Source organism: Corvus moneduloides, chromosome 20 (assembly GCF_009650955.1).
Source record: "Corvus moneduloides isolate bCorMon1 chromosome 20, bCorMon1.pri, whole genome shotgun sequence".
Lineage (NCBI taxonomy): Eukaryota > Metazoa > Chordata > Aves > Passeriformes > Corvidae > Corvus > Corvus moneduloides.
In genome coordinates, this window is record NC_045495.1 from 6,306,915 (window position 1) to 6,320,612 (window position 13,698).

Consider the following 13,698-nt stretch of genomic DNA (forward strand, 5'->3'; position numbering starts at 1 on the left):
GAAAGCGTTCCGTGGCAAAGCCGGGTGCGTGTGTGAGCTGTCAGCCAGGCAGACAGGCCCCAGGCACCTCCCGGGCTGTCACAGCTGCAAATTGTCCAGGAGCAGTCTCTCATGGGATGTAAGGGGAGGATTTGTTGGAGGAAGACGTCACAGGGATGAAAGGGGAAAAGAGAGCAAACCAGAAAAAATAGTGGTTTGGGTTTGTATTTATTTGTGCAGGAGGAATGGTTTTAAAATGTCTTTTGATGTGTTGGAGAAGGCAAACAGGCTGTGACAGCCTGCCCACGGGGCTGGAGGAGCCTTCACTGATGGGAAGACCTTGATGTGCAAATTCCCTTCTCCTCCTCACCCTGCAACTCAGGATTTACCTTCGAGAGGGAGCAAAGCCCTTTCCTTTCAACACAAAAACTGTAGATAATATTTCCTCTGTGACCTTTTTCTTCCCCAGAGTGTCTGTGCAGCCCTGGTTGAGCGATGCTCTCCCAGGATGACCTCAGAGATGGACAAACCCAGCCATAGAGCAGAACAAAGCCAGACCAGCGAAATTCCCTGGGAGAGGATGTACAAACAGAAAGAGATGCAAAAACAGGACCAAAACCCATCCTTATCTTTCTGTGGGACAACCAGTGGAGTTTGGATGGAGATGGAGAGCACCAGCTGAGCGCAGGAGTCGTGCTGGAGAGTGATCAGCCAGCTCTCAGCATCGGGAGTTCACCCCACATCCTTTTTGTGTGCACACAGTCTGTCCCTCACCACATCACGGCTCTTCTGTGCTTCAAACATCTGTTCAGGGTTGTGCTCAGTGGCCTCTGACTCAGATGGGATGGAGAAATATTTGGGGTTGATGAGTGGGGAGGGAGTGCAATCTCACTGTCAGGTGGAAAAATGGTTCAGGGCTTGATCCTTCTGCATCCCTGATGGTGCTGGGAGAAGAATTAGGAGCAAAAAGCTCTGTATCAGTGGACACAATCCAACATTTCCCATCTTACAGTGGTTTGTTCTGCCTGATCTTGATGCCTCCAAGAAGGACAAGTCTCTTGTACTGCATCCTGCTGGGATGGAGCTCACTGGGCCCCTTGGAATGCCACGGACCCGCACCAGCAGGATCCTTTTGTGCTCTCTCCGTGTCTCCTGGGATTATGTTTGAAGGGAGGTGGCTGCATCCCTACTTTCTTGGCTGATCTCGTGTCCTGTAATTCTATACTATTGAAGTTCTAAGTATTAACTTCTATATTACTATTTCCTGCTACAAAATCACAGAAAAAGCTGAGTTGGGAGGGACTCACAAGGATCAATGAGTCCAGCTCCTGACCTTGCATAGGACCATCCCCAAGAGCCCCATCCCTGTACCTGAGAGAGGATTGTCCAAACAACACCTCTGAGGACACCTCCTTCCCTCCCTCAGAAGCCACCGGAGTCTGGCGCTGCTGCTGCTGCTCTTCTTCCTCCTGCTGATGCAAATGAAAAGTGATGCTGCCCCTCTGCTCCAGCCCCCTCTCGGCACCTGCTGGCAGAGCTCAGGTGGGGAGCTCGCCGAGCGTGCAGTGCTGTGAGCAGGGGCAGAGCCCCATGTCGGGGCGGCCACTCAGACACCAGTCCTTGTGCTGAGGAAACATGAACTGGAGCTGCAGAACTGAAACTTTAGCAAAAAACCCCCAAACCACAGCGTGTTTGTTCCTGCCTCCTCTCACCTCAGGGCTCTGTTCCCTATGGCTGTGTTGGCCCTGCTGGGGTGACCAGGTCCTTGTTTCTCCCAGGGGGATTGGCACCTTCTGCACCTTCTCTTCCAAGCCACCTCCTGTTTCTGCAGGCAGAGGTCAGGGGTTATCAGCTGCTTGCGGGTTGTCTCTGAAATATCCCTTTTCTTTGTGCTCTGCTGGGGCTGTGCCTGAGAAATGGTGTCAGAGGCTTTGTTTTGCCTTCGCAGAGACCACGGAGGAGGAAAAGGTTTCAAAAACCTCCCCACACCCCCTCCATGGCTGTGCTGCCCTGGGCAGGGGTGGTTTCAGGAGCATCACCCTTCAGTCACATCCTACAGCTGCATCTGTGGGGTGGCCTCTGCCTGGCGACAGCCGTAGGACTCCCTCTTGCCTGTCCTGACCCACGGCCAGGATGATGGAGCTGAGAACCACAGGACCACATCCCCGGGTCTGTCCCAGGTTGGATCTTTTCTCCTTGCTCTTCCTGGGTATCACACAGCTGTGGGCTCCCTTGGTGTTGCTGCTCCAGGATCTCATTATCCCAGAGGTCCCTGTGCAGCCTGCAGCCAGCAGGAGCCAACCCCCTGGAGATTTCGGACACAGAAAAAGGACTTTCACCTTTCCCACTTGCAAACACTCCAGCAACAGCAGCTCTTTGCACCTGGAAACCTCGGGGGAAACTGTGCTGCTCCTGCTGGGAAAGGGCTCATCTTTGCTGTGCAGGATCCTCTCCCCAGCATTTCCTGCTGTGCTGGTCCAAGTGGCTTTTTCATTGCAGTTTTCCAAGGTTTTGCCTTTCCTACAGGCTGGAAAATGCCCTTCTGGCAACCTTGGCTTTGAAGCAGCCCCACGCTGCTGGGTCAGGCTGGCAGTGGTGTTCCTGCAGTGCCCAGCTCTCCTGCAGCAGCTCTGAACGCTCCCTTGCACGTGTGTTCAATAAAAAAAAAACCATTAAATATTAAAGGCAAAACCATCATTGCCTGGACTCAGAGCAGCTCTTAAAAATGTTACCAGCTCCAAAATCCCAACCTTCCCTTGGCTTTGAAAGCTTCTTCCATCTTTTCAGCAGCTTGTGGGGAGCCAGGCAAGGTGTGTGTGAGGAGCAGGGCTGGTGGGAAAAGTGCCCCTGAAGAAGTTCCCAAAATGAAGCCAAGTGGCCCAAATCAGCAGCCAGGGAAATTCCATAACCCTGTGGACCTGTAGGGGTTGGTATGTGGAGGGGAACTGGGAAAAAGCCTTGGAAAATCCCATTTCTGTGCCAGGGCACTGGAAGGTGGTCAGTGAGGGCAGATTGTGTCACCCCAGAGGTGACAGGACAGGTCCCATCCTACCCCCAGGCACTCAGAATCTGCAGCATCTGCTCTTGGGGGTGGTGCTAGAGTCCCCCCAAAAGTGGGGGCCCTGAGGGGCTTTTTCTCTGCAGGAGAATGGAAATGCCTTGCCTGCTCCCACCCCAATCCCAAACCCAGTCCCTGGGTTGGTGGGGTGCTCGATGGGATCGGGGTGCAGAGGGGATCGTGTGCAGAACAAAGCCAGTTTTTTAAAGCCAAAGAGCCCTTTCCTGGCTGGGCAGGGGGGCAAGAGGGGGTTGCACTGCAGATTCCCTGTCCCCCAGCAGTGAAGGCTTTAGGGAACACCAGTAGGATCATTTGTGTGGGTCCAGCCCAGAGCCCTCCTCTGTGCTAAACATCTTCACCAAGCCTCTAAAACCACCAACGAGCTATTAAAAAAGCCCATCACTATTCCCTACAGAACCTCTTCTTTCCCCAGGAGACTCTCGGGGAGGCCTTCCCTGATCCTGCTGCAGCTGGAACCTGCAGGAATCGCCTTCCCGAGCCTCACCTGAGCATCCCCCCTCGGGCAGGCACAGCTCCGGCAGGCTCAGCCTGGACCAGCGCGGTGAGAAGCGGTTTCCATAGCGACAGGCACCTGAAAGGCCCCAGCTCCCGGGTGTTCAGGGCAAGGATTTGGGGCGGGATGTGCTGAGGGTGTATCCCAGAGCTGGATTGCTGCTGGGGTGCAACAGGACCCTGGGACAGCTCCACACCTCATAAATCCCACCTGGCATCGCCTTCCTCGCCCTCCCGGGGGGTCCCAGAGGGATGCTCAGCTCCTGTAGAAGCCCCGGTGCTGCCAGCCTGGCCCTGCCCGCGCCGGGGAGCCGGGGATTATGGCCAAAGCCCCGCGGGGTCCCCTCCGCCCCCGCTCCCTCCGTGGCTTTTTTTGGCTGCCACGTGCCGGCCGCCCCCGCCGCCGGTGGGGATGGTTATTCTGGGCAGGAGAGCCGTCACGGGAGGGTGTTCCAGGCCTGTGGTGCTGCCTGGGGGACAATGGGGTGCCTAAACACCCTCCTGCCACCCCCAGCGTCTCCCTGATGGGAAATGAAGGGCTGGGGTTGGGGTTGGGGTGACTCCCTGGCACTGGCTGCTGTCCCCACAGGGATTCCCTGGACAGGGTCCCTTCAGCATTCCCAGTGCCAGCGCCGCATTTCCACCTCGCGTGCCTCATTTGGGTTTCCCTGCCTTAATGGGAACAGGCTTTTGGGGTGGGGGGAGCGAGGTGAATATCCTTGCCTTCCCCTCGGAGCTGGAAAAGCCTGCGCGGCCCATCCCCAGGGAGACTCTGTAAATAAGGAGCGGAGGGAGGGAGGGAGGGAGGGAGGGAGCGAGGGGGGCACTCCATATGCTGCACCAGCTTTCGGCCCCGGCCTGCCGTCAGATGTCTCACACAACAGGAAGCAGTAAAACTCTTATTGCCAGCCGGCACCTTCCAGCACGGAGCAGCCGCCTTCGCCTGCTGGAGTGTGGGATTTTGCCCGGAATCCCACTTAGAGGTCCCTATTGACAGGGTTAGGGGGCTCACGTGTTCCCAGAGCTCGTGGCAGAGGTGCCCAGCTCTACTGCAGCAGGGGATGGTGCCGATCCATCGCTGGGATGACCCCGCTGTGGTTCCCACATGCCCCTGCATCCCTCTGCTGGCTGCTGTCCCCTCTCCCAGCATCAGGAAAGCGCCACGGCTAAGGCAACCCGGCCAAAGGTCTTCCCAGCATCCAAACCCCGCTGTCCCTGCTAACACAGCCCATCCAAACCCAGCAGTTCTGTCTGCTCCGTGTGCTAGGGCAGCAATGAGAGGGACGGTGGTTCATGGATTGCAGTGATGTTCACCCTTGGATGGTAATTCCTGCTGCCTGGCTGGAATTCCTGCCTGAACTGGAGCATGTCTTCAAGACAGATGTTCAGCTGTGATTTAAAGGCATCCAGTGGTGGGGATGCAGCACCACCATTGCCCTGCCTGGTTATAGCGGATAATTAGAGCCACATTTCCAAAAATAAGTACCTGTGGCCGGCCTAGCCAGGCTGTGCCTCCAGGTACCCAAATCCCTTCTGTTTTACCTCTGTTTCCCCATAGGAGCTGTGTCCATGCTTTTATGGAGATACCCAAACCGCTTACACCTCACCCCCTTTTTCCTGCGTGCGTTGTGTCCGTGTGCTGACCCTGCCCCACGCTCTGTTTATCCACCGCATTCTCTGAACTTGAAATAACCTGCGCGCTCCTGCCGGCGCTGCCTCTGCCCGTGTTTGTGCTTGGGAGCTCCTTTCCTGCCGGCCGGAGTCTCGCTGGCATCCTGCTCCGCCGCCTCCAGCCACGCTCGGAGCCATCGATCTCCCTTTTCCATCTGCAAACACGGTGCCTGCCTGTGTGACAGTGGCTCCGGAGCCCCGCTGCCAGCAGGGACCGAGCGCAGGGACGAGGCGCCCGGACGGAAACCTTTAGGAAATCGTATTATTGGTTTTTTATGGCACTGCGATAATTGCTGCTGCAGCTCGCCCTGCACTCAGCGCTCCTCCCGGAGCTGCCAGGGCGTTCAGCATCCCCTGCACGGGGCTGGAGTGGGATCAGCCCCCTCACCCCTGCCCGGAGCCCCAGATCACAACAGATTGGCCACACCCTGACAGTGATTTCTCTCTTGTCTCCTTTGCCCACGGCAAAAACTGAAGTTGTGACCCAGATGTGAGCAGCCTGTTATCTCGTTAGCCAGCTCAGCTTCCCCAGGAGCCTTTTATTAAGCAGATAAACCCCCGAAATTCAGCCTGGGTCTCTGAGATGGGCTGGGAGATTCGCAGGTTAAACAGATATAAGAAGCACAGGTTTGCCCATAATTATTTTCCTGAATATCTGTCGATACTAATTAAAATTGTTTCCCATAATTAAATTTAAAACAGCAAGGGAGAGCAGGGGGTCGCTGAAATCCTTTTCTTTTGAATCACTCAGGGATAAAAGGGGTTTTCAAATCAAATTAGTAAAAAAATCCATTCCCATTTTCTCCCCCTGCCTCCAAGAGAGGGACAGACTGTGGGCTGCTTTGGGGCTGCACTCTGAGCCTGGCTGAAAATGGGGTTTAGGGGGGTGTTGGGGCTCAGGGCTGTGGGTCTGTAGGTGGCTGTAAGGAGAATTCAATGTGTCCCCAAAACCCAGCACAGCCAGTGGCACCCCAGCTGGATCAGGCTGAATGAGGAATTGGCTGTGCCCTAAATCCCACATGTGCCAGAGCAACAAGGACAGTGCTGCTCCTGCTCCCCTCCAGGCAAACCCTGCACAGGGTGAGCTGGTTTGGAGCCTTGCCCAAAGCTGGGGCTCCTGCTTGCTGTAACTGACCCACGGCTTTCTGGAGGAACAGGGTCTGGACACAGCACTGCCAGCACTTCCGAGCTTGGCTGGGGGTGCCAGGGGGTGTTGGGGGCTGGAGGAGCCATCTCCCTGTGCCTGGCCACTCCAGGACACCTCTCACATGCAGGGCATCTCCCCAGGCACCAAAACTGCAGGATTTTGTTTCATGCTAAGCAGGAACATCTCACTGTCCTGGCACACTCTGCTCTGCCTGGAATCACCGGGATCCCCTGGAGCCCAGCACCTCCAGCACAGCTCTGAAAACTTGGCCGAGCCTCCGGACACAGGGCTTGGCAGCCAAAGCCGGACTCTTGGGAGCGGCTGCCCGGGGCACCCGGACATCCCTGGGCTGCTGCAAGGTCACCAGGGCTGGGATGAGGCAGCTGAGGTGAGCTGGACAGGCAGGGCCACACCATGGCAGTGGGAGCTGCTGGAACCTGCAGAACTGTGAGATCTGAAGAGGAAACAACAGCCCACATCTAAAGCCTGCCCTCCCCGAGAGGGAGTTTGGGACAAATCAGTGAGCTTGTCATTTTTATTTTGGATGGAAGGAGGTGACAGCTCTGCCTGAGGGACAAAATTCAGCAGCTCCAGAGGACTGGCAAGACCCAGGTATCCCGGGGGGCTGGAAAACCTCTGGCACAGAGGCTCCTCGTGGTGGGGGGAAACAGCTCCTGGCCCTCCCCAGACCCCCTTGCACTGCTGGGCTTGGCTGAAGGAAGCTGTGCCTAAAACCCAAAGCAGCCCAGCTCTGCCAGCCTGGGGCTTCTGGCATCCCCCAGGGCTGGAAAAGCAAGGAAAAAGGAGGTTGAGGAAGAGGGGGATCACGAGCAGCTCACCAAAATTAGCCAGGCAAATTTACACCGTTCAGCTGGAGCGCCTTTGCCAACAGCCACGTGGGGATATCCAGAATATCTCAGGATTTGGAGCTGCCTGGGCTCTATTCCCATGGTCCCTCCTTCCCCAGAGCCTTTCTCAGGCCCGTGGGATGCTGGTGTTGATGGCAGCTGGGACGCTGGCTGCAGCACACGGGGACAGAGGTCCTGCCCTCCCTGGCGCTGCGAGACATCGCTGCCTTTAGCTGCTGTAATGGGTTTCTAAAATTAGCTGCACACTCTGCCCTTGGACTCGAGCAGGACATTTCTCAGTTGTTTAATATCAAAAGTCCAAAAAAATAAAAAAGGAAGCAGAGCACAAAAGCCACCCAGTCAATGCATGGCTAAGTTTATTTTATCACTTGTCCAACAGAACTCGACATCTATTTTAAGTCATTTATGAGGAGTACAAGTGTGAATAGCTGCAGAAGTTTTGCAATTCCAAGACGCCACATACAGCTGCTAAAAAAAGCAAATTTAACCTTCCCAACAAAGCCTCAACAAGCAGCCCACCCTTCCTTGGATCATGTTTCCCAGCTACTGACTTCAGGCAGCCAAAGCTCATCTCCCCCAGACCCGAAGTTGATTATTTTATGAAGAGGGCCCCAGCCACGGCAGCATCACCCCCTCGCTGCATCCTGGCACGCTTCCCTTCCGTTTGGGCTCAGTTTTCCGAGGGGACAGGTGTGGGTTGGTCCCTTGGGGTTTATCCCTCCCTTCAATTTATGAGTATTTTACATTTTGCCGCTGGCCACAGTTCCTATAAATAAACCCTGGCTGCCCATGGCAGATGTGAGGCCTTTCCCTGCATGCTCCGTTAGAGGCCCCGGCTTCCCAGCAACGGGAATGGGAATAGATGTGAGTCTGCAATGAAATATTAATTGGGAGCAATGCTATTCTCCTGTCTACAGAGGGGAACTTTAATTGAGGACCACCTTAACAAGCTAATATCTTCCCTCACCATGTGGTCACAGCAGGAAGGGGGGGTTGCTGGGACCTGCTCTTTTTAATTGGAGCATCTCCTATCGCCTCTGTCTCCCCAAATCAGCCCAAATTAGCAGCCCAGTGTTCATCACCCAGCAAACCCAATCACCAGCAATCGCTTGATTTGACTTGTGGTTTCCTAAGAGTCAGAAATATCTCAGCAAGGAGAGTCTGGAGCATTCCTGTGAGGTCAGGCCTGACCAGCAGCACCTCCCTTCATGCCCTTTAAGTCCTAACTATCCCGAACTATGCCCAAACTGAGGGCTCCAGTTCAAGAAGGGCATCTGCCGGTGCCCAGCAGCACGGGCAGGAGATCCCCAGAGCTGGAGCAAAATAGGAATTCTCAAATAGCACAACACCTGAAAATGCAAGTTCAGGAGGCTGCTTTTCCTCCCCAGTTCCAGCTAGATTCAGCCCACCCAGTGTTGCACTGGACTTCAAACAGGATGGGAGAGACATGTGCATCTGGGAGGAGGGGTACCTCTGATCCTGCATTTTCCACGTGTTTTGGTAAAGACTGAGCTTTCTGGGACATCAGGAGAGCACAGGAACTGCTGCAGCCCTTCCAGGGCTGGAAAATGGTTCTCCCTTAGCTGAGGCTTTTAATTTCAAGGGTGGGAACGGGGGGGATCATCGTCCTACAAAGCAGAAAGCAAAGCTCCAGTACAGCTGCTGGCAGGAGCGGAGGGACGGCTCCTGCTGCGGGGTGGGAGGGAGCCAGGGCCGGCGGGGCCGTGTCCAGCTGTCACTGCCACATGTCACCCACGTCCCCGTTCTTGTGGAACTCGTGGAGGTGGTCAGCATACCTGGGGAGAGGGCAGAGCCACGTTAGCCTGCAGCAAGCTCCAAGGGGCTCTGGCAGCCAAGCAGGAGCCGCTCCGATTCCAAGGGGTCATTCCAGGAGGATAAGCACCGTGCTCTGCTCCAGCCGCGGGCAGCAGGGAACCGGAGTCATGGCACGGGTCTGACCCAGGTCTCCAGGATCACATTTGCCTTTATCAGGATTCCTCCTGGGCAAGGACTGCCCGCAGGAAAGGGTTTGGAAAACACCCAACCGAACACAAGCGGTTGCCCTGCACCGTGACTTTTTCTCCCCCCCATCCTCACTGGGTTTAAAGCCCCATTAACTGGCCTTGTTTCCAGCACTGAGGTGCCCAAAATACCTGCTGCAGACCACCAAGCCCTGCCCACCAAACAAACCCCGGGGCCCCCAGCCTGTCTTCACTCACTTCTTAGCACAGAAGGCAGCACAATCCCGTCCCACGCTCTCACTCCAGGCGGTTTTGTAGAGCACCTGCAAGGAAAGGAAGAAATGGGATCAGCTCTGCTTCCACCTCCATCCCAGCCCCTCCTCACTGCAGTCTGTGCCACTGCTGTGCCAGCCTGGCCCTGCCATCCCATCCTGGAGAGGGACTTGTGACAAAGGCATGGAGTGACAGGACAAAGGGGAATGGCTTCAAACAGATACAGAGTTTAGATTTGGTATCAGGGAGAAATCCTTCCCTGCGAGGGTGGGGAGGCCCTGGCACAGGTGCCCAGAGAAGCTGTGGCTGCCCCTGTCCCTGGAAGTGCTCCAGGCCAGGTTGGATGGGGCTTGGAACAACGCGGGATAGTGGAAGGTGTCCCTGCCCATGGCAGGGGGTGGCACTGGATGGGCTTTAAGGTCCCTTCCCACCCACGCTATGATTCTATGATCACCAGCATGGGGAACCCCCGGTGTGTTGCAGGGGTTGCCCTCAGGATGGTCAGGATGACCTTTCCCAGTGGGTTATTTTTACTGGGACAGCGCTGCTGTGGCTGTGGTAGCTCAGGGCAAGGCTCAGGGCTGCACATGGACAGAGATGTATTTTTGGAACAGGCTTAAGGAAGGTCACTGCTTGGCTTGACTCCTTTTTACCTTCATGGCTCCGTGTTTTCATTCCAGAGCCGAGGTCTGAGGAGGCAGGAGGCAATGCTGGGGTTTGGGAAGAGGGACAAGCCCTCCCATTCCCCACTGATTCGTTCAAGCCTTGGGGACTTGTAAGCTGCTATCACCAGGGAATCACCCGAACCACACAAACACCCACCAGCAGGCCTCCAAATTAGGGTTAATTGAAGTCTCCCGGGATCAGTGGCAGAGATGTCACTCCCACTGTGGGTGTGCAGGAACAGGGGCTTCCTCCAGTCCCCTGTGGCGCACACAGTTTGTGCCCAGCCCAGGCAGTGCTGGGTGCTGGATTTCAGGCCCTTTTGTGTCTAGATGATGTGAGATCATTCCAGCCATGTAATATTTATGAATTTTCCTTTCCTTTTCTTTTTTTTTTTTTTTTTTTTTTGGGGTTAGAGCTTTAAAGTTTAATGATGTTTAACTTTTTATTTCCTTTGCTCCTTTCCTCACCAAAATAACTTTGCGAGCAGGACAGAAATATTGTTCTGATTTGGCTTTCATCTCGTTTCCTCGTTTAATTATTGATGACTTGTTTGGCTTGTTTTTTCCTCCCTGAAATGACAAATAAACTCCCAGACACTGTGCAAGGATATAGGAGGAGTTTGCACCATGACAAACTCCCAGGAGATTCTGGCAGGCTCAAGCCTCCATTCCTACCAAATCTTTGCTTTTCTACTTTCAGCTCTAATGTAGAGTTGGGGAAGCTTGAAAACTGGAGAAAAAGAGAGCGACAGGGCAGGTAAGAAGCATGGGGAGAGCCAGAGCTCATCCTTGGAGAGGCAGCAAATGAGCTCCACTGAGCAGAAGGTTAAGAAGGCACCCAGGAATAGGAAAGTGCAATTGCACATGGTCTAGAACCAGGCAGTGTGGGCTCAGGGGGATGTATTTTATTCCTAAAATCGCTTTTGGTATTGGATTCATAATAATTAACCAAAATTTTGCTCCCCACTAGGCAGAGGGCTTGCTTGGGAATACACAAACTCCGTGTGAGCTCCCGGCACAGCGGCACCACGGTCCCATGGCTGCTCCCAGGAACAACATGAACACACAGACAGCTTCCAGCTCCTGCCCTTGAGCAAGCCTGTGCCCACCCAGGGTGGGATTTCCACCCTGTGGAGCCGAGGGGGATATTCCCTGGCATGTCTGTGTCCCACACTCCTGGCCCTGCCGTGCCTCCAGAGCCACTGACACCGCAGCTGCAACGCTCTGCTTGGCACATCTTAAACCAGCCCAAATCCCCCCTGGAGGGGATGATAGCAGATGTTTTGTCTCAGTGCCCACCCCCTGTGGCCCACACACTCACCAGGAAGACGAGGCAGTGCAGGAACAGGGTGTAGAAGAAGGCCACGGTCCGAGCGGTCTTGTTGGACAGGATAAGCCGCCCCTGCAGAAGAGCAGAGTGGAAAATCCCACTTCGATGGGGGCCAGCGGAAACCAGCTCTCCTCAAACAGCCTTGGAGAGAGCCTGGCCAGGACTGGGAGCCTGTTCCTGCCAGACCCTACACAAACATGCAGTGAGGTGGTGTTTGCCACCCACCTACGCCCACCTCCGAGCAGTGACGCTCCTTCGAAGCGGCTGCACAAGTGCCAACGCTCTCAGCCCAAATTTGCCCAAACTGAGGTGGACTCAGGGCTGCCTGCTGTGGGCTTGCCCCTACTGAAAACTCTTCTGGGGGTTTATCTGAGTTGCTTTCACCCAGCTCTCTCCAGCGGCTCTCCCCGCTCCTGCTGTGCCAGCCCTGCCTCAGTGCCTGCTCCGCAGAGAAACCCCAGCAGTAATTAAGTCTTGCACATTTTTAATTCATGAGCTCGAACAACTTGTGATTTGCAGCATCCCCTCATCGCCTCCTGGGCAGGGCACTGGAGCCAAGGCTGTGCTGGTGTTCCCAGAGCCGGGCCCTGGTGTCCCCTTGCTCTGGCTCTGCAAGGTCTGTCCCAAAAGGTTTGCTCTCCACCCTTGCCAGTCCTGTGCCACCCCACAGGGCTGCCCAACCTCATTGGGGGCTGGAAACCTGTGGGGTGGGGTTGAATCGCCCTCCACCCCTCATTTTGGAGAGGTCACTGAACCACAGCCAGGCCCTGATGACACCCGAGCCCTTTTGGCACATCACACCAAGATCCCAGTGGGAAATCCTTCGTGTGCCTCCCTTCAAAAGCATGAAAATCAGGAGCAGTAGAGGAGTGGCTTGTAAAGGAAGGTCCTGCCTTCCTTCATAGCCACTCTTTATTCCTGCTGTAACCCAGGGACTCATTATGGACATAAGCACATTCCCCAAACACCATGCAGGCTTTCCAAAGCTGGCATTAAAACCCACAGATCTCCCACCAAACCCATTCCGGGCTGAAATCGTCTTTGCTATTCACGGCCACAGCGGAGGCTGCTGTAACAAACAAGATTATGTTCTTAAATATTCCCAAGGAATAACTCCCCTAAGTCAGTTTTTTTTTTGTGAATGCCTTTCATTAATTCTCCGTGGTGCTGGCATGCCACACAATCCATATTCATGTTGGCATTTGCTTGGTTTTTATGCAAATGACAACTCTGCCTTTATTGCAGGATATCTCTGCGTTCTGGGGCTGCTGCAGCCCCACAGTCCCACGTTCACCTCCCTTGTGCTGGAGAGCTGGGGGTTAACTCAGCCAAAACCCCATCCTGAGCCTGCTGCTAATGCCACAAATTCCAATATAAGTCAGATTTCCTCAATAACCACATTTTTAGCTCAGAAAGTTCAGCCCTAAGAGATGGCAGCCCAGGCTCGCAGTGGCAGCAGTCGCCTCCTGCCCTCCCTGGCTCAGGCAAGGACCCTCAGCTGCTGCAGACACCACAGCTTCCCCAGCATTTTCCCTGATACTTTTTTGGAAAGAAGAGCCAGAGCAGGAAGGATCAGGGCTTGGGAAGGGGTTTTTATGGAGAATGCAATGAGAAGTCACTGTGTGCTTGAGGATGCTGTGCTGTGTGGGGCAGAGATCTTCCCTGGAGTGTTGGACCCTCTGCAGCCCTTCACACTCCTTCTCCCCAGATGTGTGGGGTGCTGGGGCTCTCTGGGGGGGGTCTCTGATGCAGGAGGCTTTGACTCTGGATGGGGGTGCAGCCCTGAGCCCCCCAGCACGCTACAAACCAGAGGAGAGGTGCTTGGAATCAGAATAGAATCAGAATTGTGTAGGTCGGAAAAGACCTCAAACATCCTTCAGTCCAACCATTCCCCCAGCACTGCCAAGGCCACCACTACCCACGTCCCCAAGTGCCACATCTCCATGTCTGTTAAATACCTCTGGGGATGGTGGCTCCACCGCTGCCCTGGACAGCACAGGAGGAAAGGAATTGCTCCTAACCCGAACCCAGCATGGCCCCAGTGTGGTCTGCACCCCTGCCTGGGGCAGCAGGGATGGGGCCTTCCCACTGCCCAAGAGCCCCATTCCCTTGCAGGCACTGGGTTAAAAACCTCTCAGCTCCCACCAGGGCTGGCAGAGCAGCCACTCACCATGCTCAGCGTGGCTTTATCCCAGGGACTGAGGCTCAGGTACTTCCTCTGGCGCTCCTGAA

The 13,698-nt window shown here is 55.1% G+C and overlaps 1 protein-coding gene and 1 long non-coding RNA gene across 2 annotated transcripts in view; both read right to left on the bottom strand.

Moving 5' to 3' along the window:
- Positions 1 to 190: 190 nt before the first annotated feature.
- Positions 191 to 1,454, bottom strand: LOC116454064. The gene is made up of 2 exons (XR_004244003.1): positions 1,351 to 1,454; positions 191 to 923 (listed from the first exon to the last, which is right to left on the bottom strand). It is a non-coding gene; the product is annotated as an uncharacterized LOC116454064 (long non-coding RNA).
- Positions 1,455 to 7,571: 6,117 nt separating this feature from the next.
- The window catches only part of CUX1 (cut like homeobox 1), a 270,225-nt gene continuing 264,098 nt past the window's right edge, over positions 7,572 to 13,698 (bottom strand). The window contains exons 20-23 of the mRNA XM_032130115.1: positions 13,637 to 13,693; positions 11,458 to 11,538; positions 9,457 to 9,521; positions 7,572 to 9,033 (exon numbers count right to left, since the gene is read on the bottom strand). Of these exons, the coding sequence (XP_031986006.1) occupies positions 8,973 to 9,033; positions 9,457 to 9,521; positions 11,458 to 11,538; positions 13,637 to 13,693 (264 nt within the window). The 3' untranslated portion in view covers positions 7,572 to 8,972. The remainder of the gene's footprint in view (positions 9,034 to 9,456; positions 9,522 to 11,457; positions 11,539 to 13,636; positions 13,694 to 13,698) is intronic.